Source organism: Chrysoperla carnea, chromosome 5, assembly GCF_905475395.1.
Source record: "Chrysoperla carnea chromosome 5, inChrCarn1.1, whole genome shotgun sequence".
NCBI lineage: Eukaryota > Metazoa > Arthropoda > Insecta > Neuroptera > Chrysopidae > Chrysoperla > Chrysoperla carnea.
Window position 1 is genome coordinate 74,216,540 of NC_058341.1, and position 23,273 is coordinate 74,239,812.

Sequence of the window (23,273 nt, forward strand, 5' to 3'; positions counted from 1 at the left end):
AATTAGTAGATAATGATCCGAATTTTTAGTATGTTATAGTTCACGAAATATATTATTGTATAAAACAAAAATTTGGGTATCTTACCGATCAATTAAGAGAGGAATTAATTAATTAAAAAATACACTAAATAACATAACCATCCTCATAACAAGTTATGTTATTTAGTGTATTTTTAATTAATAAAAACTCTCTTAATTGATCGATAAGGTACCCAAATTTTTGTTTTATACAATAATATATTTCGTTAACTATAACATACTAAAAAATCGGATCATTATCTACTAATTTATTTTTTTCTATTAATGGCGAGGGAACTTCCTTAAGCACACTATAAAAATTTCAGCTTGATATCTCTTCGTTTTTGAGTAATCGTGATGACAGACGATAGACGACAGACAGACATACGGAAATGGACTAATTAGGTGACTCTATGAACACCTAAACCAAAATTTTTTTCGTAGCATCAATATTTTTAAGCGTTACAAACTTGGGACTAAATTTAATTATACCTACCTTCGTATATTTCATATAGATGCAATGGTATAATAAACTTAATATACTATGTATATTTATACCATGTATATGAAATATACATGGTATAAATATACATAGTATATTAAGCTATAATCGGAGATAAAAAAGCATGGATTATTAATTTACAAGTGAAAACAAACAGTTGACTGAGTTAATTGTTGAAATATCATGTATAGACAATGTTGATGGTTCTTATCACATTACACATACATTCTATACAAATTGCGAATAATTTGCACCCTCACGGGTAAACAGGGATGTTTACGGAAACATGTTGCAAACAAAAGTTGTTTATTTTTATCTAAGGAACATTTTTTACATTTGAACTTTTGTTGTATCTCTTACTTTACACTTTACTGTTGTATCTAACACTTTACAAAGTGAGTCGGTCCTACGGACCCAAGACTCCATTTACTACCTATGCTGCTCATTTACGAACTCGACCTCAATTTTTATGTCCTGAGTACGCTGTAAAAATTTCAGCTTTATATCTTTTTTCGTTTTTGAATTATCGTGTAGACAGACGGACGGACGGACAGACGGACAACCGAAAATGGACTAATTACGTTTTATGTACACCTATACTTAGTATACCTTGTATATTACATGGTATAAAAATAATATTTAATTCAAAAATTCCTTGGAGGATATTTTCTTGAACTTGAACCATTTTCGAGATATCGAAATGTTTGTTAACATTAAGTAGTACAAGCTTTGGACTTGGATGACACTTCTCAAGTTATGTATTTCTCGTGGTCTTAGCAACAGCTTTGCGGATCATGAGGGGGTTAAGTGCAAATAGAGATAATTTTTTGTGTTATTTGACACGTCGATTTGTTACGATTAAAAAACTCTCCCACTTTGTCATGTCACACCCGCCTCCCCTCAATCTCTTTTTCGAAGATTGTAAAAACCCCCTCAGAGTTCATAAAACTTTTACTAAGACCTGGAGAAATTCATAACTCGACAGCGTCCTTTTGTAAACTTTCTAATTTGAATTGGTAGATAGATGTTCCCTATGTAATGCCATCTATATTTTACTGCTTAGAATTAACAAGCAAAAAATGTTTTTTTTAGTTTTGGGGTCCATATCTCGATAATGGTTCGATTTAAGAGAAAATCCCTAATGGAACTGTAAACTTCATTACCAAGATTAGTAGATACCAATTTTTAGGTAAATCGGGATGAAGGGTGAATTTTCAACTCCCAACGCAAAACTGATTGGGAAGCCGAGTCAGAAACCATAAAACTGGAGTAATAACATTCATTAACGTTTACAGACGGAAATCTATAGTTAGGTAATCAGTTGTAAGCGGTTCGCTCATATATCAAAGTGATCAATATTAAATAAATGACCACCAAGTACCTAATTTTTTTTAAAATATTGAAATTAATCGAACTAGTCGTGTTAAGAACCCCTTTGACATTTCAATTAACATGTTTATAAAAAATCTTCTAAATAAATTTAACTATTTATGTGAACAAAACAGATGTGTGTATTAAGGCTATTCGATGAACACGCTATTCGATTACAGAGAGTTTTATTATCTTTTAACAAGTCAATAACTTAAAAACGCAAAAACAAATGATTCTACAAAAGTTTGATGATATATTTATAGTATCAGTTTTTTTTGTTCCTATTTTGTAATATCAGTTCTTAAAAGAACTATAAACAGGTCTAACACTCCTATATACAGGTCTATTGACTAAAAGGCTGAATTGAACGGTAACCTACAGTCTGGTAAATAAATCTAAATTTTGAATCTAGCTCGTTTTGTCTGTTTAATCTGTTAATACTGTCTGTTAAATATATCTAAATTTTAAATATAGCTCGTTTTGTCTGTTTAGTCTGTTAATACTGTCTGTTAAATATATCTAAATTTTAAATATAGCTCGTTTTGTCTGTTTAGTCTGTTAATACTGTCTGTTAAATATATCTAAATTTTAAATATAGCTCGTTTTTTCTGTTTAGTCTGTTAATACTGTCTGTTAAATATATCTAAATTTTAAATATAGCTCGTTTTGTCTGTTTTGTCTGTTAATACTGTCTGTTAAATATATCTAAATTTTAAATCTAGCTCGTTTTGACTGTTTAGTCTGTTCATACTGTATGTTAAATATATCTAAATTTTAAATCTGGCAAATTTTGTTGTGTATTTAAATTCTTAACACTATTAAATTATTATTTTGCCCAGTTTTTACAGTTCATAGCACACTAGTTGAATGAAAAATAAAATTGTGCTATGGAATGTAAAAACTGGACAAATTGATAATTTAATAGTGTAATGTATTCAATTTCAATCAACTTGTAATAATTTTGAGTAAGGACCAAAATTATGAAAAAAATAGTTTTTTTCGATATCTCCAACCATCTCTGACGCTAGGCAAAATATTAAGAATCGGTCCTATTTGTGAATCTGTGGTAGGCTGACTTTCAAGTTCTGATTTCGGTTAAGTATCTTACAAAATGCAACCCATCACCCTGTATAACGAAAATATGAGGGTGTCTTCATCTTAAATACGACATACTGTATAATATTGTATTTTCCGAACCTTAATTTTGAGTTTTCATATTTTTCAATATTGAATTTAGTTAGATTCAGCGATATTAGAAATCTTTTGGGTGACTATTCACCCATTTTTCAGAATGTTCAGTCACGTTTTTTGTTTGTTTTCAGAATGTTCCTATTTTGTAGAGAAAGTTGTTATTTAAGCAAAGTACAGCATTTTCTGGCCCTTCTTCAATACGTTTTCAGCCTTGAAATTAGGATTTAGAGACCGCAAAAACCCCCTAATGTTATTTTTAATTTTTATAGTGTTTTTTTTTCTTTGATTACCCTCCTTGGATAACTTTTTTCATCCTTATAAAAATATATATAGTGTTGTAAATATACCGGGTTTTGATAATTAATTCGGAAAACTTTCGGAAAAGGCTAATTTTTTTTAAATAGGTTTCTTTCGTTTTAAAAAACAGAGAAAGGGAGATTTATGGTTCCGGCACGTTCCACACGACCTTTTGGACCTTTTGCACACGGTTTTGGGACAATTTATCTCTACATTGTTTTCTTTGGTGATGCTTTCTTGAATATTTCTGCTTCTATATTGATCGAATTGGCGCGAATAAATAAAGAATTGTTTGTTATGAATTTTTGCATCGACCTTGCCTGCTATCGAACCCTGATAACATCAATACCTCAAGAAAACCACAGTAATATATAAATCGAATAACCTTAAGTTTCATAAAATAGTTAATGTTGTGTGAAAAAGAAATGTAACCTAAGCATTAGATTATTTTTATTTATTTATTGAATACAATAAGAATATGTGTATTCTTATTCTTACACTTTAAGTGGCCTTTTTAACTATAATAAATGATACTCTTGTTAAATAACCGATCAATCAGTACTCTCTACTTACTGACTACTGACTTACTGAGGACACATCCATCAGTTTTTAAGTTGTAAATACTTTACCAAACGAATATCATTACTAATTTGTTGTATTTTTAGAAGTGATTGACTTAGTGATTGACTTGGGACTGTCTTAATATAAATTATATTTGGTAATAATGATTTTATTATTTTAAGAAGTATACGCCACTATGTCCACTCACATATACACTTAACAAAAGGGAGAAAGAGGGGGTTAATTTTTTAAATTTTACAATGTCAATAATAGACATTCTTCTCAATTACTTTGGTCTATTCCAATTGCTGTTGTAAAAAAATTTCCATAATAAAAATTGTTTTTTTAATAAAAACAATAAAGCTTTTGAAAACATATAAATTGAGTGGGATTGGGTGATGGAAAATACGCTGTGATTGGGTTTCGAGCGTGTGACGTAGATTCTCATAGCTCAAGCTATACCAGTTTGAAACAAATTTTGTACGTGTAGCATTTAAACGCTGTAGAAACTTTTTTGGCATAACAAATATTACCATTAATTTTTAGTTTTTTTTGTAAACTAAATGAAATTGATAATAATTTTTCAATATAAATATTATGTATGACTTTAGCATAACAAAAAAAAAATATGTCATGGTAATAAAGAAAAAATTGATGCATCTTTGAAATTTTCCACAGTTGTTTATTAGGTTGTAAAATCATCGCACCAAAAAGTTTAATCAGTTGTGATAAGGCGTTTGTCATAAAAACGGATGTTAAACCCCCATTATTATTATTATAAATTACAGAAAAAACTATACATTAAATAAAAAAAGGTCAACTAGAAGTTCTAGCTGATTTCATGGTGCATATTTTTGTACACGTAAGGGCGCAACTTAGAAAGAAACTTTAATGTCAAATACAATAAAATTTGTTAATTTTTTTATAATTAATAACTTTTACATTTAAATTTTTCTTCTGTCTCTAGCGGTTTATAAGATAGATACTTTTTCATTAGATTGAAAGAGCAAAAAGATTCCGTTTTTAAATTGGTTTTTTTTTTTTATTTTATACATAGTTTTTTTGTAATTGTAAAAACTGATTAAAACCCCCAACTATCCTCCAAAAAAGGACGTTATCCGTGCCTCTGAGACTTCTTTTTGGTACGAAGTTATTACGACCTTTTAAACAACTGTTAAAAATTTTAAAGATGCATCAATTTTTTCCATTTAGATATTTAGTTTCATCGTATTATTTATATCCAGATAAAATAATGTAATCAAATAATGTAATCAATTTTCACTTTTTGGAAAAAATCCCGATATTTTAAGCGCTGTGTATACGGAGTGTTCTATTATTGACTAAAGAACTGTTTCCTCCTGAAAAAATTGAGAAAAGAAGAAGAAAATGATAAATCAATTAACAAAAAATACATTCCTCAAAATTAAATTCATCCAATAAACTAATAAAATCCTATTTAAACAGAGGATGTGTTTTATCATAGTATGGGGGAGTGACCTAAATGCAAAATTACCACAAAAAAACTCTATTTGGCTACTTATATTATTATAAAAACTAACCCTTAAAACCAAGTATTATTACCCTCCCTTTCTTTGTAAAGTAAGTTTTGTGCGCAACTTATCGTACGATAATCACATAACTTAAGGATGTATTTAACTAAAACGGACCATAATCCGTTTTAACCAAATACATGCTAAGATACACATCCTCACAGACAAACCACACTATGTATATTGTGTGTCGAAGTTGTAAGGTAATACGATGTTTAAGATTTTGTGTTATGCATTACACAATTTAATCCGTATCTAAATTAATATAGAATTTGATCATCTAAGTGTCTGTATTGGTGAAATAATTTGATAAATAAGTATTGTTTTCTTTATAAATAAAGACAACAAAATAATTTTTTTAGTATTCGCTATCCAATGAAATCAATTTACAATAAATTATTGTTTTATAATAAATCCCTCTATATTCTAAAGTGGCACTTACTAATTTATTGAATTTGATAGGTCTGTGAATTCATAAATCTTTTGATTTTCCCCATAGCCACATCTCCCGAATCAGGCCTCAGATCGAAATTTGGTAAAGAGCTTTTCCATTTGTCTTGATAAGCTTAATTTAGTGGTATAATTTTCTGCTATCAATAACAGAACACCCTGTATACTAACGGATCGGACAGACGTTGTACTGTTGAAACGTAACTGCAATTCATTAATATACCTATACTATGATTAGCCTGCCCGTTAAGATCACCCGCTATCCAATCTCTCTCAGGCCCGCTAAACCAATCCCGCTAAACCCCATCAGATCCCACTAAATCCAAATTTTACTCCTATCTATTGCATCCTATCCATTCCGCTGAACCCACCCCCTAAACCCAAATATTAATCCTATCTATTCGGCTTTTGGTCTGACCTTATAGTAGTAATAATATCCCAATGCTATAAAAAATAAATAGTACAAAGTAAGTTGAAATAATAATGAAATATATAATTCCGATCCCACTGTTTAATGAAAATTAATTTTTTTCGTGCGGAACCCTCAAAAACAGTTATAGTGGACATTCCTACATATCTCTGAAGTGAGTCGTTTCCCTTATTATCTGTTCTAAATGATCTACATTTTTAAACGACCATTAACATTCCTATCAAACTTTCTGAATTTGTGGACACCTTGTAAATTTTATGTTAAAAGTAAGTAGCTGAATGTTAATTTTTTCGAAAGCAGAGATTTTTGTAGAGAATAATTTCTTTTTAAAGTAAAGTAAATAATTTTATTGAAATCTGTATTTTAAATAATTTAAGGATGTGTTGATGATGACAACAATGTTTAATTTAAATGCTTTAAATATTTTATGGGGAGACTTTTACTAAAATAATATATGGTTAAAATTTCAGCATTGGTATTAATGAAAATTTTTAAGAAAAAATCATTGAAATTCGATATAAAATACATTGCTCTTACGGAGAAATCTCAGAAAACGACAAATTTTGAAAATTTTTGATAATTTTCACTTGGAACGAATGAAAACAAACTAAAATAAAAAACTTTTTAAGGATGTATGAGCATGGTAGTGGGGACATAAATTAAAAAAATATATTTGTTCAACTTTGATGATTAATTACATTATAGCTTGGAGATATAAGGCGAAAAGTAAGAGTAAAATTTTCAGTACCTGCCTTGACTTTTGAAACATCGAAATCTAAATAATAAAAAAAAATTTCAATTTTAAATATTTTTGAAAAGTACGCCAGATATCGAAAAAACTGTATTCTTATTTTTCATCTGATATTGTCAAGTTTTAAAATAATTCAAAATCAAAATTGAAAATATTTATTTTTAAATTTGTGCCCTCACTACCGTGCTCATACATCCTTAACACTATTAAAAAACAAGTGAAAACAAACAATTGACTGAGTTAATGGTTGAAATACCATACATAAATAGTGTTGATTACTCTATCACATTGCACATACATGTACAATTTATATAATACATACTATACAATTTACGCTTAATTTGCGCTCTCAAGGGTAAACAGTGATGTTTGAGAAAAAATTTGTCAGACAAAAGTTATTTATTTTTTGATAAGGATCATTTTTTACATTTAAACTTTTGTTCTATCTCTAACGGTTTACAAGATGGGTTCTACGGACCCATAGGTCAAGACCCAATTGACCTATGTTGCTCATTTACGAACTCGAGCTCACTTTTTATGTCCTGAGTACGCTGTTTCAGCTTGATATCTTTTTTCGTTTTTGATTTATCGTGGAAATGGACTAATGAGTGATTTTATGAAGACCTCTACCAAAATTTTGTTGGTAGCATCAATATTTTTAAGCGTTACAAACTGGGGACTAAACTTAGTATACCTTGCCTTATTACATATATGCATGGTATAAAAAATATCAAAGCTAACGGTGTGACGGTTATTGAGTTTTGGGTTTTTGTTTTAAACATTTAACAAAATGGATTTAAACAATTTCCTGTCCTGTCATTATAATGTAATTATTATTATCGTATTATGTTGAATTGTATGAATTGCTGGAGATACGATCAGAACAAATAATCAATTTTAAGTCTAAATTTTCCTTTATCAATTATTATTTACAGTGGGATAAATCTACCTGACTTTGAAAATCAAGTTCGGAAAATTTTGAGAGAAGGCTAATTTTATTTAAATAGGTTTCTTTCATTGTAAAAAACACAGAAAAAGAATTTTCCGGTTTCAGAACGATCCGCACGACCTTCTGCACGTGGTTTTGGGACAATTTATCTCTACATTGTTTTCTTTGGTAACGTTTTCTTGAATATCTTTGCTTCTATTGATCGAATTGAGGTGATTAAAAGAAAGAATTGTTTGTTATAAATTTCTGCATCGACATAATTAATAATAATTCATTAATAATGACAACACAATTTTTATTTGCTTAGTTCCACTTTTTAATGATTTATTTATAGAAAAATAATTGTTGACGATCGTTTCATCTTCTTATGAAGACATTATCAAAACAATATATTTTCAATTTTCCCAGACAACTTTTCGAAAAATGAAGGAATTGAGTTGAAATTCTGGAAAAATAAAAAACTTATGATCATAAAATAGTGTGGTAAAGGTTAGCCAGATACATTACTACATTTTCGAAAAAAACGAATTTTTCTGAAAAATTTCAACAGCTCCTACAGTTTAGGCAAATCATCGAAATTAAGCACTTTTTTAAATACGGTTTTTGTTTTCAAAAACTGAATAATCGAAAAGTACATAAAAAACCTGCAATTTAAAAAAAAGATACGATGATTTTCACCTTCCCCCCTTTTTTTTCTTATCCTACAAATTTTTCCTTCTTTCTTTTGACTCTTCTTTTTCCCCGGGGCTCCTAGAAAGTTTGTTAATTCGACGCTGCTTGTGAAGGCATGACTATTCATTCACTGCGAGGGCGGAACTGATTTTGTCATTCTGGCGTGGACGTACGCTGCAGCCTTTGACTTAAGCGGGGTCAACAAGTTTTGGAAATGGGGAAATAAATCAAAAATTTTTGGCTTAAAAATTTCATCAATTCATTTATATTCTGACGTATAGAGGACATATTTACAGCCACAAGCAACAGAAAAATGTATAAAATAACTAGTACAATTATACAAAATATCTTAAAGGAAAAAATTAATATAATACCTTTTTCACAATTGTTTGTTAGATTGTAACCACATTGCAAAAAAAGTTAACCTCTTAGGGGTGTACCTAACACTCTTTTTGTGAAGAGTAGTTAGTGTTTTTAATCTTACAAAAAAACTATACATTAAATAAAAACAAGTGAAATCAAACAATTGACTGAGTTAATTATTGCAATACCATGTAAGGACAATGTTGATTACTCTGTCACATTAAAGAGCTTTCTTGTAGAACCAGATTCCTTAGATAGTCCATAACCTATGCTTCAAAATTTTTTGTTTCAAACAAAAGTTGATTATTTTTCTATAAGAAACATTGAAGACCCAAGACCTAATTGACCTATGTTGCTCATTTACGAACTTGGCCTCACTTTTTACGTTCTAAGCACGCTATAAAAATTTCAACTTGATATCTCTTTTCGTTTTTAAATAAACGTGATGACAGACGGACAGACAGGCGATAGACAGACAACTGGAAATGGACTAATTAGGTGATTTTAAGAACAACTATACCAAAATTTTGCTCATAGTATTAATAGCACATTTTCATTTTTTTTTTCAACTTTCTAACTTTAAAATTGACCTAAAATATGCCAACTTAGGGTGCAACTTTGGAAAAAATTTTGATGGTAAGTTTCTCCAAAACTAAAAAAAAAAGTGTTTTCATTTTTTCAGGTTTATTTCAACTAGTGGTCCTTTGAAACATTCTAGAAAAGCAAAAACAACTCAGAAAATACTTGTAAAATTTCGAAAGTATTTTGGCCCTCACTTGTACATTTAAACTTATTGTTCTATTTCTAACGGTTTACAAGATGGATACTTTTTCATTTTTTCCTTTTAAATAATTAGTTTCATCCTCTTCATTAAGGTCCTCCATTTGGTCAAAAAATAATACAATTGAAGTAAAATTATGGAATTCTATAAGTTATGAATATAAACAGACAGGTATCCAATATAATTATATTATCTAGCTTCCTGGCTTCATATTTTATTATAAATAGGTATATTAATGATAAAATTAAATTAATATGACTGCATGTTATATTTAACAATAATAATAATAAATAATTAATAAAAATAAGTAATAATTTTTAAAAATTACTTACACTGTTACTAGTTAGTATAGAGAATAACTAACTAGTACCTAACGCTACTAGATAAATTTAATAGTAAAAGAGATAAGTAACATCATCCTCTGCTCCATTTTATATAATAACGAATAAATATGATGACTATTATACACTAATCATTTTATTTAAAAAAAAAAAACTAACGTGTTTAATTAATTTCATTAAGAATACATCCCGTACGGATAAAACAAAGATCATATATATTACATTACATATACAAGAGTGAGTACACATCAATAATATAATATTATAGAAGAGTGGGGGACATAGTTTTAACTTTATACTGACAACTGACTGACGAAAAAAAAGACTATCTATCTCTTCATTTGTTTTGTTATTTGAAAATATTGTCAGTTTTATATGTGCGTTTTGTGTTTATATTCACTCATTATTTATTCCTTTTAAACAATATTCTAAAAGTACCTACAATAGTTCAAAATAACAATGTGCCTTTTTAATAAGACTGATTTTTAGACTTTTTAATTTATTAATTAAATGTATTTTAAATTTCCCGCTTTAAGCACGTTTTTAAATATTATGTTGAACAATTGATTGTGGCGCGGTTTTCTTTTTGAAAAAAAAATAGTGATGTTGGTTTTTTCTTTGAAAAAATGAACATTATAGATATAATTAAATATGTTTGAGTTTCAATTGATTATTTATTTGTGTTTGTGTATATTTGGTGGGTTTTGTTCGATTTTATCAACATCTTCGGTGCCACCACTCGATTTTCAGGAACAATGTATTCTAGGATGCCCTTTTCAAGTAAGTTTACAACTTTTTTTTTTACCTTTTAGAAAGTACCGTTGAATATTCTTAATGCGCATTATTGTTGAAACAATAAATTGAGTTTCAATTTAAGCGTGCGCATAATTTTTTTTGCAAAATTATATTGTTGTCGGCGTTTTAAAATAGTTTTGTAATTGAGTCATAGTTTTTAGAAGTAATTAATTAGTGTATTTCTTCTTTATAATATTGGTGAAATGAAAATACAAATGAAATATACTTAAAATACGAACTGCAAATAATTAAATATAAAGTATAAGTAAAATTAAAATATTCTTTTATGTGAATATGGTTAATTTTTAAATTTAGTTCAGGAAATAAGACTTTTGAAGTCGGAATTAAAAAGTATACATCCGATTTTTATGGGACCGGGCGAAAATTGTTGCTATGAGCGTGTAGAAAAAAATCTATTTTGTCAGAAAGATATGGCTTAATGAAATCATGAAAATAAAAACTTTTGGATGTTATATCTTGAACTATTCCAAGCGTTTTTGTTCTTTGACAAGCATCAAAATTGTTATTTTGAGGAATATTTGATATAGACAAAATTAACGATAATTGTGTGGCTTTAATATTCAAAACCAATTGGATATTATATTTTGAACACTTGTTAACAATTTGTGGTTTGTGACCTTTTTCACTGAACTTCGCCATTTTTGAGTTGTCGGCTTTTTAAAAAAATAGCTATTTTAGGCTAAAATTTTGTTATAAACTGATTTGACGATTACGAGAGATTTTGATCAAATATTTGGCATTTTTTACCAACACTAACCGTTTTTTTTATATATAAGCGTTTAAAAAAATATAAAAAAATCGATTTCGAAAAAATGAAAAAAATCCGATATTTTCTATCAGAAGTGTTTAGCAGGGCCGGATTTAAATTTCTGCCGCCCTGGGGCACTTTAGAAAATGCCGCCCTATGACTGAAATTTTATTTTAATAGTTTTGATACCTTATTTTTAAAAAATTAGAATAACTAATTAATTGTAGAAAATTTATTATGTATTACATATTATTATTACTGTTCTTTTAAATTAAAATTAATTTATATTATTTGATAATTCTCCAATTTTAGGAAAATTCATTGATCAATTAAAGTTTCTGTTATCAAAAAGACATACATAATTTGAAAATATTTTTAATTCTTCAAAAAACTATATTAATTTATCAATTCCAGAAAATAAAAATATCAAATTTTATTTTTGCAAACCTTTATGGAAATAAATTAATTAAACTATTTTAATAGTTTTCACTTAAATTTGCTATATTATAATATACAAAATTTTGATTTGATACATAATGCATAAATTATATTTCTTGAAAAATAAAATGTTTATTTAAATGAATTAGTTAATTATATATTGTATAGAAAATATTTTCTCACATTCCAAATTTTGCCGCCCTAGAAAATTTGCCGCCCTGGGCACTAGCCCCGACTGCCCCTAGTGTAAATCCACCACTGGTGTTTAGTATTAGTTATTAGTCAAAAATTAGTTGGTTTTCTAATCAAATATTTGATTAAAAGCGCACGATAATTGTCAAACTTGTTAATAACTAAATTTTAGCCTGTTAAAAATTGTTTACAAATGTTCAAAAATATAAAATTCAATTTGTTTTGAATCAAATATTTGATCAAAACCACTCAATTTTGTCAATATCAAATTTTCATCAAAATAACAATTTTTTGTTTTTGATTTTTTTGGCCATTTTTTAGGGCGAGCCTTTAGATAAAAAATGCCATAGGACAAAAAATTTTAAAAATAGTTCAAAATATCAGATCCAATAGTTTTTATTTTATTTTCATGATTTCTTTCAGCATTATTAGAAGGAGTACTTTTACATTTCGAGCTTTTTTGTCATTTTTCGGTTTAAATAACTCGATTAATTAATTGTTTTCGAAACAATTTTGAAAAGTTAATCATTTTGTGACATTTAAAATTTCTTTATAAATTTTTATACCATGCATATATGAAATATACATAGTATATTAAGTTTAGTCCCAAGTTTGTAACGCTTAAAAATAATGATGTTAGGAAAAAAAATTTGTCATAGCTGTTCATAAAATCACCTAATTAGTCCATTTCCGGTTGTCCGTTTGTCCGTCCGTCCGTCTGTGGACACGATAACTCAAAAACGAAAAAAGATATCGAGCTGAAATTTTTACAGCGTACTCAGGACGTAAAAAGTGAGGTCAAGTTCGTAAATGAGCATCATAGGTCAATTGGGTCTTGGGTCCGTAGGACCCATTTTGTAAACCGTTAGAGATAGAACAAAAGTTTATATGTAAAAAATGTTCCTTATAAAAAAATAAAAAACTTTTGTTTGAAATATTTTTTTGTAAACATCACTGTTTACCCACGAGGGCGTTAATTAGGTGCAAATTTTATAATATGTATTATAATATAGGAATATCAGTTGTGTGTGTGTCTATTTAAAAGTGAATATATTTTGTTATTTACGTGACGTCAAAAAAACAAACGATTGCGCATCAACACTGTCTATACATTTTTGTATGTGTTATGTGATAAAGAAATCAACACTGACTATGCATGGTATTTCAACAATTAACTCAGTCAATTGTTTCTTTTCACTTGTTATTTTTAATATATCCAGAGAAAAAGAGCGATTATTAGTTTGATACGATTATCTGTATGTATTTGCACGATTAACCTCAAACGGATTGTCCGGTATCAGGACTCAAGTACTCAGAAAAAATTCCAAAAAAAAAAAAAAAAAATCTTCAAAACAATGGTTCTGAAAAAACACATCAAACACACTTATGGAAGGGTTGTGCTATCACATGTGGATTATTATATCCTGTATATATGTAACTACCTGATTCCCGCCCGCTTCGGCGCTGGGCACACTAACCATTTGGATGTGAATCTATACTTCTTTTATTAACGAAATGTTTAATTTCGATTTGATATTCATTGTAAATTTTTAAGTATGAATATATAGTGCCAGTCAGTGAATACACGGATTTCCACATCACCCATGAGGTACTGTGTATTGTGGCGGGATTCCCAGTAGGCCTTATCCCTTAAGCTAGTGGATATCGGAGAGTATTAACCACTTTTAAATCCGCCTCTTTTTGATTCGGCCGAAAATTTATCATCACTTTCTACCTCAAAAAGTACTCAGAAAAACTTTTTCTTCTTCAAAAAAAATTACTTTATCCAACCTAAAAAATTATTTAATTTATAAGAGTAATCTATCTTTAATTTTTTTAAATAAAGAGAAATTTTTACAAAATTGACCTATTAGCACTTTTTTTTTTCATTGTTTATTTTTAACGAATTTTTCTAAAAAAGTAAATAAAAATTAAATTACAAATTTGAAAATCCGTTGGGATAGGAATTCCGTAAAATCCGTTCTTAGTGGACGTCTATGTCACGAAAGAGGTAAGTATGCCAAATTTGAAGTTAATCGGATCGATAGTGTCGGAGATTTCGTGATGAGTCAATCAGTGGTAAATCGATTATATTAATTATATTATTTAATATTATATTTATATATATAGATATAAATCAAGGTATACTAAGTTTAGTCAAAAGTTTGTACCTAACGCTTAAAAATTTTGGTATAGGTGTTCATAAAATCATCTAAATAGTCCATTTCCGATTGTCTGTCTGCCTGTCTGTTTGAGAACACGATAACTAAAAAACAAAAAAAGTTATAAGGATGAAATTGTTATTGCGTGCTCAGGACATAAAAAGTGAGGCTAAGCTCATAAACGAGCAACATAGATCAACTGAGTCTTGTAATCCGTTAGAGATAGAACAAAAGTTTAAAAGTAAAAATTAGAAAGAAAAAAAAACTTTTGTTTTTTCTCGCCACGACGTCGTACGGTGACGGGTCGTAAAGAGTGTGATCGTAATCGATCATTAATGCGTGATCATCGGAATCAAAGAAAACAAGATCGAGAAGGATTATATCTTTATCAAGATGATATTCATTTTAAAATGTATGCAGAAAATTTTGAGATTGCTCAAAAGAATTTGAATTTTGAAGTATGTAATGTATGTCATCGTCGTTGGTTTGATTTACAAATTAATAAAGATGGGTTTTGTTGTATTTCTCATAAATTTAAAATAAAAAATGAATTGAATATTTTCACAACGGATAATAACATGGATCCTGGTTTACAACCTGATGTTTTAAAGAAATTAACGTTTGTTGAGGCACAATTAAATTAAAAATATCTGTCAATAATTGAAGTATAATTTTATTTTATAAATATCTAAATTATTTGATACCATTCGCGAGCCATTACAAAGTTATACTTTTAGCTAGTAGATTAAAATGACCCACCTTGTATAATAAGGTGTAAAAACAAATGATAGAAAATTTTGATTTTTGGTTGTTCTACTACACTTCCTCTACCGTAATATAGTTTTTTTGTAATTTCAATTTTCGGTGCAACGTGTTAAATATGATATCAAACAGTAATGAATAAAAACTTTTAACAAAAACAAACCGACTTAAAAAAAAAAAAAAAAAACTATTTCCTACTTCAAAAAAACAAATTAATTTGCACTAAACAAATAATGGAAATATAATGTAGTCATAACATTTATTGTTATTTTTGGAGTATGTGTAGGCCAAGGAAACAACTCTGACAGAACAGTTTGCTACATTAGCTTGGCTGACACCAACTCCAAAAATAACAATAATTTTAACTACATTATATTATCATTATTTTTTTACTTTTTAGTGCATATTAATTTGTTTTGGAATAGTTTTTACTTTTAAGTTGGTTTTTTTGTTAAAAGTTTTTTTATTTTGTGATTTTTAGTGAATCTGAAGTACACTAACTAATTTGTCACTAAAAAAAGAATCATCGAAATCGGTTGGCGTGATATTGACCTGTTCGTCCTCTGGTCGTGCCTACTTAATGCAAATTTAAAACTTTTACGATTTGCTCATGGATCCCATTGTCAAAACTGAACGAAATTGAAATGAGACCAAATGGGAAGTATCAGTTTTCAAACAAAACCGGTATCATCAAAATCGGTTCACCAAGTCGAAAGTTCTGAGGTAACAAACATAAAAAAAAAGTGAAAACAAACAATTGACTGAGTTAATTGTTGAAATGCAAAGTAAAGACAATGTTGTTTACGCAATCGTTTGTTTTTTTCGTCATATAAGTAAAGAAAGATAGCTAAACATATATACATACATGTCACACACACTTAACTGATATTAACATATATAGTGCATACTATATAATTTGTGCTCTCACGGGTAAACAGTGATATTTGCGAAAAGTTGTTTATATAGAACATTTTTTACATTTAAGGTAGTTCCAGCATGAAATCACTTTTCGACAGATTTGGCCGAATTTCATTTGGCCAAAAATTTCATAATTTTTGGCCGTTTAGATCGCGAGATATTTAAAGACAAAGTTCGCGATTTTGAGGGTCATGTCCCATTTAAAGCATGTAAAATGTCCAGTCTCTCCAACTATTTTTTATGATATTATTATATATTGAAGAAAAAGTAGAAAAAAATGTTTATACAATATAATTCTAAAAAAAAAAAATTTTAACCATAGCTTTAGCATAGGAATTGCAGATACCATGCTGGAAATACCTTAAACTTTTGTTGTATCTCTAACGGTGTACAAGATGGGTACTACGCATCCAAGACCCAATTGAACTATGTTGCACATTTACGAACTCAGTCTCACTTTTTATGCTCTGAGCACGCAATTTTATATTTTTTTTCGTTTTTGAGCTATCGTGTTGACAGACATACAGACGGACAAACAACCGAAAATGGACTAATTCGATGATTTTTTGAACACTTATACTAAAATTTTGTTGGTATCATCAATATTTTGAAACACACTTGGGACTTAGTTTACTATGATATATTTCATATATAAATGGTATAAAAAACCGAATTGAGTAGCTTCTCCATTTTTGAAGTAGATTAAAAATAATAATTATCATAAATATAAATGCTGTTAATTGATTTAGACATATTTAATTACATATTTTTAACAATATATGAGTGTTAGAAACAAAAAGTGAACTAATAATTAAATAAATAACACACCATATGCGCTTCATTTTAACGAGCTGAGCTAGCACTAGCAGTTCAAAAAAATACAATTTTTTCTGAAGCACTACATTTAAAAAAAAAACATTATGAATAGCACAATAATAAGAACATTGCGTGGTGGAGTTATGGTTTTTTTTTGTCTTTTAAAATGATGGACCCACACCAATTTGAATTATATTTTAATTACTGATACTAATTATTTATTTTATAAGAGATTATTTAGAAGAAAAAAAAATGATTGTAATCAAAATTCTGTCTGGCTTTTATGTCTATTTTGAAGTTCAATGTTAATTCTATCAATTAACAGTGATGGATTTAGACTTGATGCCGCTCTGGGCACGGTTTGATATGCCGTCCTTTTTGCTTTGTGAGCGAGTGATTATTATTACTTTTTTTTGGAAGGTATCCTATTCCTAATATTCTTTTAACTATCAGTTCCTAAAGGAGTGATTATTGAAATTAAAAATATCATTTTCAAATATTTTTTTAATTTTTATGGATAAAATTTTATTAAAATATAAATTTTATTAAAATAAATAATTAACATTTTATTTAGCTAATCACTTATTATAGAATCACTTCCTTCTTTCTGTCTTTTAGTCTAATAAAATTAAATAGAATATCATTGTAATAAAGAAAAAATTAATGCATCTTTGAAATTTTCCACAGTTGTTTATTAGGTTGTATACACTTTGTAAATAAAAAAACTTCCGACTTTAAAAGAAAAACTTTTCAAAAATAAATTAATATGCAATAAAAAAATTAAAAAATTAGGATAATATAGGTAATGTAGTTAAAATTATTGTAATTTTTGGAGTCGGTGTCAGCCATGGAAACAACTCTGACAGAACAGTTTGCTACATTAGATTGGCTGACACCGACTCCAAGAATAACAACAATTGTAACTACATTATATTATCGTTATTTTTTTTACTCTTTAGTGCATATTCATTTGTTTTGTAAAAGTTTTTCTGTTGGAGTCGGTTTTCTTTTTGTTAAAAGTTTTTTTTATTTTGTGATTTTTAGTGAATCTGAAGTACACTAACTAATTTGTCACTAAAAAAAATGAGTGAGTGATATTGAGTAAGTCGTCCACTTGTCGTGCATACTTAATGCAAATTTAAGACTTTTATGATTTCCTCATGCATGCCGTTAGAGCCGTTAGATAGAATCATCAAAATCGGTTCATCCAGTCGAAAATCGGTTCACTCAATCGAATTGATAACTTCCTCCTTTTTTGTTTGAAGTCGATTAAAAAAAGTCGACCTGCCAGGGGCGTTCCTAAAGCGCTTTTTCTGGGATAGTTGGGGGGTTTGTCAGTTTTTTACAAATTACAAAAAAACTATGCATCACATAAATAAAAAAGTTCAATTAAAAGTTCTAGCTGAGTATTTCTGCACATTTTCGTTCGTTCTCGACTTTCTAGCTTCAAAGTTGACCGAAATATGCCAATTTTAAAAGAGGATTTTTTTGCGCATTCAATCAATTGAAAAAGTATCCATCTTAAAAACCGCTAGAGATTGAACAAAAATTTAAATGTAGAAGTTATTCCGTATAAGAAAAATAACAACTTAATTTATTTGAATCATTTTTTCGTTTACATTGTTGTTGTTAACATAACTGTTTACCCGTGAGAGCGCAACTTAGGAAAAAAATTTAGTGTTCATTTTCTCCAAAACCATAAAAAAATGGGTTGATTTTTTTCACTTCAACTTCAACTAGTGGTTTTGTGAAACATTTTAGAAAAGCAAAACAAATTCCAGAAAATATTTGCAAATATTTCGAAGTTTTCGAAAATTAGTATTTTCTAAATTTTTTGCTCATCGATCAAATAAAAAAAACCATCTTGTAAAACGTTAGAGATAGAACAAAAGTTTAAGTATAAACAAATTGTGTTTGAAATATTTTTTTCTAAACATCCCTTTTGAATCGTGAGGGCGTCTCTTTTGCAAGTATTTTTTGACAGTTTTTTGTTTTTCTAGAATGTTTCACACAACAAGTGAAATTTACAAAATTTAAAAAACCCCCAACTAATTCCGGGTACGGCACCGTAAACTTGCACTTGAAACATTTCTAAGAAAACTTTCCATTAAATTACCTTCTTTCTTAAAGCCTTTTCCAAATTGAACCGGAATTTGAAGATCATCATCAATTTTTTGATTTTTTGGGGACGGAACCCTAAACTAACGCTTGAAATAAAGCTACACTCTCCATTTAATTACCTTTTCTAAAATGCCACAGACAGACAGACAAACCGACACACACAAAGCGGTCAAACTTATAACACCTTTTTTTTAGTTCGGGGGCTAAAAAACATTGAGTAACATAAATGTGTTTGTCTCATTTTTCAATTGATTCTCCTTTTTTAAGAATAATCCATAGTATTTATCGATCAAGACTACTCTGGTGGAAATATTTTCTATATTGCTGAACTAGCCCCGCGCAATTCTACTTAAATTTAAACATAATCTAAGCTCTTTTTTTTTTTGTCATAATATTGGTTAATATTATTTAAAAATCCTTTGTTATTAATAATATAAAAAAATTATTTTTATTAAGTTAATTTAATTAAAAGTGATTAATTTAAAAAAAAAAAAACCTTTTTCTTGAAAATGATCGCAACAAACATCGTTATGTCCTTTGTCTATTATTAATATAATTAATTTAAATAAATCCGGAAATGCTTTAATTATACGGAATTAAAGAGACTTAAATTTCTTGTTACTTTTGTTACTAATATTGTAATGTTAAATTTAATCTGTAGGTGGAATTGTAATAATTTATAGTTACTAGCTCGACCCGTAAGGAATCAGCTCCCGTAGTTACCGTACTCCCTGACTACCTTATACCCGTGGCTGAAAACAACAAACAATAAATTTCGAAGAAAAATGGTCCAAAAGTCCAAAGTTCTTAAATTAATATTAGGAGAACATGTATTAAAAATAGTAATTATATGTCTAGTGTATTAGGATGGCATCTGTAAAAACTAACATGATTTAATAATAATATTTTGAGTATTATACCCCAATAGCCAGAACATAAAAAAAGTAGATTCATAATGCAATTTACTGCAGAAACTATCCTCCCAGTGTAAATTCAAATTGGTAGGACGCAGGGGCATGAGCTTCAGTCGCCATCTTGGAAAACACGTTTTATCAAATATCTCGTGAACCGGACATCCTACAACAAAAATGGTAGTATGTATAATTCAAGGGTATCTATACCGCTCCAAATTTTCCTTAAATGGTTACTACTAAATATATAGTTAACGGTTCATGCTACATGAAAAAGGGTAATCAACAAATTTTTAAAACATATAATTTCCAATAAATTTCGTAATAAACTTTTTGTCGTAACATTCGTAGTTTAAGATCATTAGCCAGGTATTTTTTTACTACAATTTACTGCAAAAATATCTATTGTTATTGGCCTGCAGCTCTTAAACTACGAATATTACAGAAAAAAGTTTTTGATTAAATTTATTGGAAATTATGTGTTCTACAAATTTGCTTATCACCATTTTTAATATACTGTGAACCGTTAACTATAAATTTAGCAATAACCATATTAAAAAGAGTTTGAACCGGTAAAAATAAAAATCTATGCATTATATAGATCCTTACCATTTTGTTGTACAATGCCCGGTTCACGAGATATTTGGTCAAACGTGTTTTTCAAAAAGGCGGCTGAAGCTCACGCCCGCCCGTCCCCCAATTTGGATTTACCGTCGGAGGATACCCCTAAAAATATTCCAGTACGAAAAAAATTTCTGCAGTAAATTGCAGAAAAAAAAATACCCGATTATTGGCCTAATTATATATTTACAGAATTAAGGTAGGTCCAGCATGAAATCACTTTTCGACAGATTTGGCCGAATTTTTTTTCTCGGGTTTATAATAGCTTTATTTATGAATTCCTAAAATTTCATAATTTTTGGCCGTTTAGATCGCGAGATATTTAAAGACAAAGTTCGCGATTTTGAGGGTCATGTCCCATTTAAAGCATGTAAAATGTCCGGTCTCTCCAAATATTTTTTATGATATTATTATATATTGAAGAAAAAGTAGAAAAAAATGTTTATACAATAAAATTCTAAAAAAAAATTTAGAAATTAATTTTCACTTTCGAGATATTAATTTTGACGTAAATTGATCGAAATTGGGACGTTGGCATAATTATTTCCCATTTTAAACGGTCAAAATTTCTGAAACTTTGGGAATTAATAGTAAGCATTATTAAATTCTTAAATTTAATTTTTCGTTAAATTATGTCGAAAAAAATTTTAACCATAGCTTTAGCATAGAAACTGCAGATACCATGCTGAAAATACTTTAAGGGAGCATCTGTAAAAATTAACATGTTTGACTAATAAACTTTTATAAAGATATTTTTAAGCGGTACATTTTTATACAGTGAGTATATTTTTTGTCAAACCTAGACATAATAAGCTTGGAAATGAGATATGAATCATGGAATTTGATAAAGGAATAAGGAAGATAAGGGTAGGATAGCAAAAAACTTGCTGGAGTAATAATATATAAGATGTTTAACATCATTTGCAATTAAAATGTCGCTATTGTGTGGATAAACACTCAAATTTTAATTAATTTTAATTATAATTCATTTATGTATGATTTATTTTATAATTAATCAACCGGAAATGTAATAAGACTTTGAAATTTATGTAATTACAAAATGCATTCAGGGCAGCATCAGACAGATTTTCCGATCATATAATGGGAGAGTCAGGCTATAAAAATTCTCTGAATTTATTAAAACTGAAAATTGTTATTCAGGTATGATATATGATATATTCCGGTGCCAATCCCTAATTTTTTTGAAAAGAAAATACGGCCATGTCAATAATGTAGCATTCTATAGATGAAAGAATTTTTTTTAAATCGGTTACGTACATATTTTCATACAAACTTTTATCCCCTATTTCACCCTTTTGTGGGATGAATTTTGTTTCTTAAATGGCACCTTCAGTATAAAATCAATATCCTCTCGACATTTCAAACTTCTAACATTAGCGATTTAGGCTATATATCAATATATATACCAATCGGAACATGGCCTTTCTCCCCTCCAGCTTATTTCCCCCATCTGAAATGTTTCTGATTTTAAATAATATACAAAAAGAATCATTTTTAAAAAAATCATCAAAATCGGAACTGCTATTGAGGACTCCTAAGTAAAAACATTTATTGATGCGACTAATTAGTAATAATATATAATTTATTTTTATCATATAGTTGTTTAGTGATTATTACCAAACGCCTTCAGTAGATGCGATTTCAATCTAGCATTTTATTACGGAATATATAATTTAAAGAAGCATTTGTAAAATTCCTGGTTGATCATTGGGCCAGTGATGAATTAGCGACATACTTGTAGCATAAAACCGTTCAATTAAATTATGATAAGATAATTATTATGATAGTATAATGTGTAGAAAATCTTTCTAGTTTAATAAATGAATTGCATCTTATTTATTTATTTATTTTACTTCATACATTAGAACTGACTGACCAGCTCCGTTCTCACATTTAACTGATTGACTAACAACTGTTTTTATATGCATTATAAAATGTATGCAACAATTTTCAGTTTTAGTAAATTTATTTAAATACCACGATAATCTAAATCGATTTGATAGCATCGTTCGCTTAACTGACTGTACTATGTGGGTGTACAGCTTTAGTAATAAGAGAATTTTTTTGGCTTGGCTCTTAATCCAATAGTAAAGCATCCCTGATACCACTGAAATTAATTTCAGTCGTGATACTCATGAAAATGGAACTCATATTTTAATATTTTAATATTAGAATCGATAAATTAATACTTAATTAAACTTTTGTAAATTTATTATTGAATTTGACAATTTAAATTAATTTATACAGATTTAATTAGAAACTAAATAGCCTTTTTAAATTCTTAATGCGATTTTAAGAAAAACTAGTGTTTATTCTGAATTTTGTGAGTCTTCTTTAGTTAAAACACAGTTGCTTCGTCATATCTTACAAAATATTTCTTATATTTTTTTTTTAACAAACTGGGAAATGTTAAATATTTATTAAAAGCCAATAAATACTAAATGATTTTTTTAATCAATTTTTTGATATTATTTGAATTTGAAAACAATTTATAAATACTATGTTTAAACTTACTTAGGT

General features: G+C 28.3%; 1 protein-coding gene across 1 annotated transcript in view; it reads left to right on the top strand.

The window, feature by feature from the left end:
• The window catches only part of LOC123301431 (proto-oncogene tyrosine-protein kinase ROS), a 152,654-nt gene that overhangs the window by 7,179 nt on the left and 122,202 nt on the right, over positions 1-23,273 (top strand). Inside the window, exon 2 of the mRNA XM_044884169.1 lies at positions 10,892-11,007. Within this exon, the coding sequence (XP_044740104.1) occupies positions 10,892-11,007 (116 nt within the window). The remainder of the gene's footprint in view (positions 1-10,891; positions 11,008-23,273) is intronic.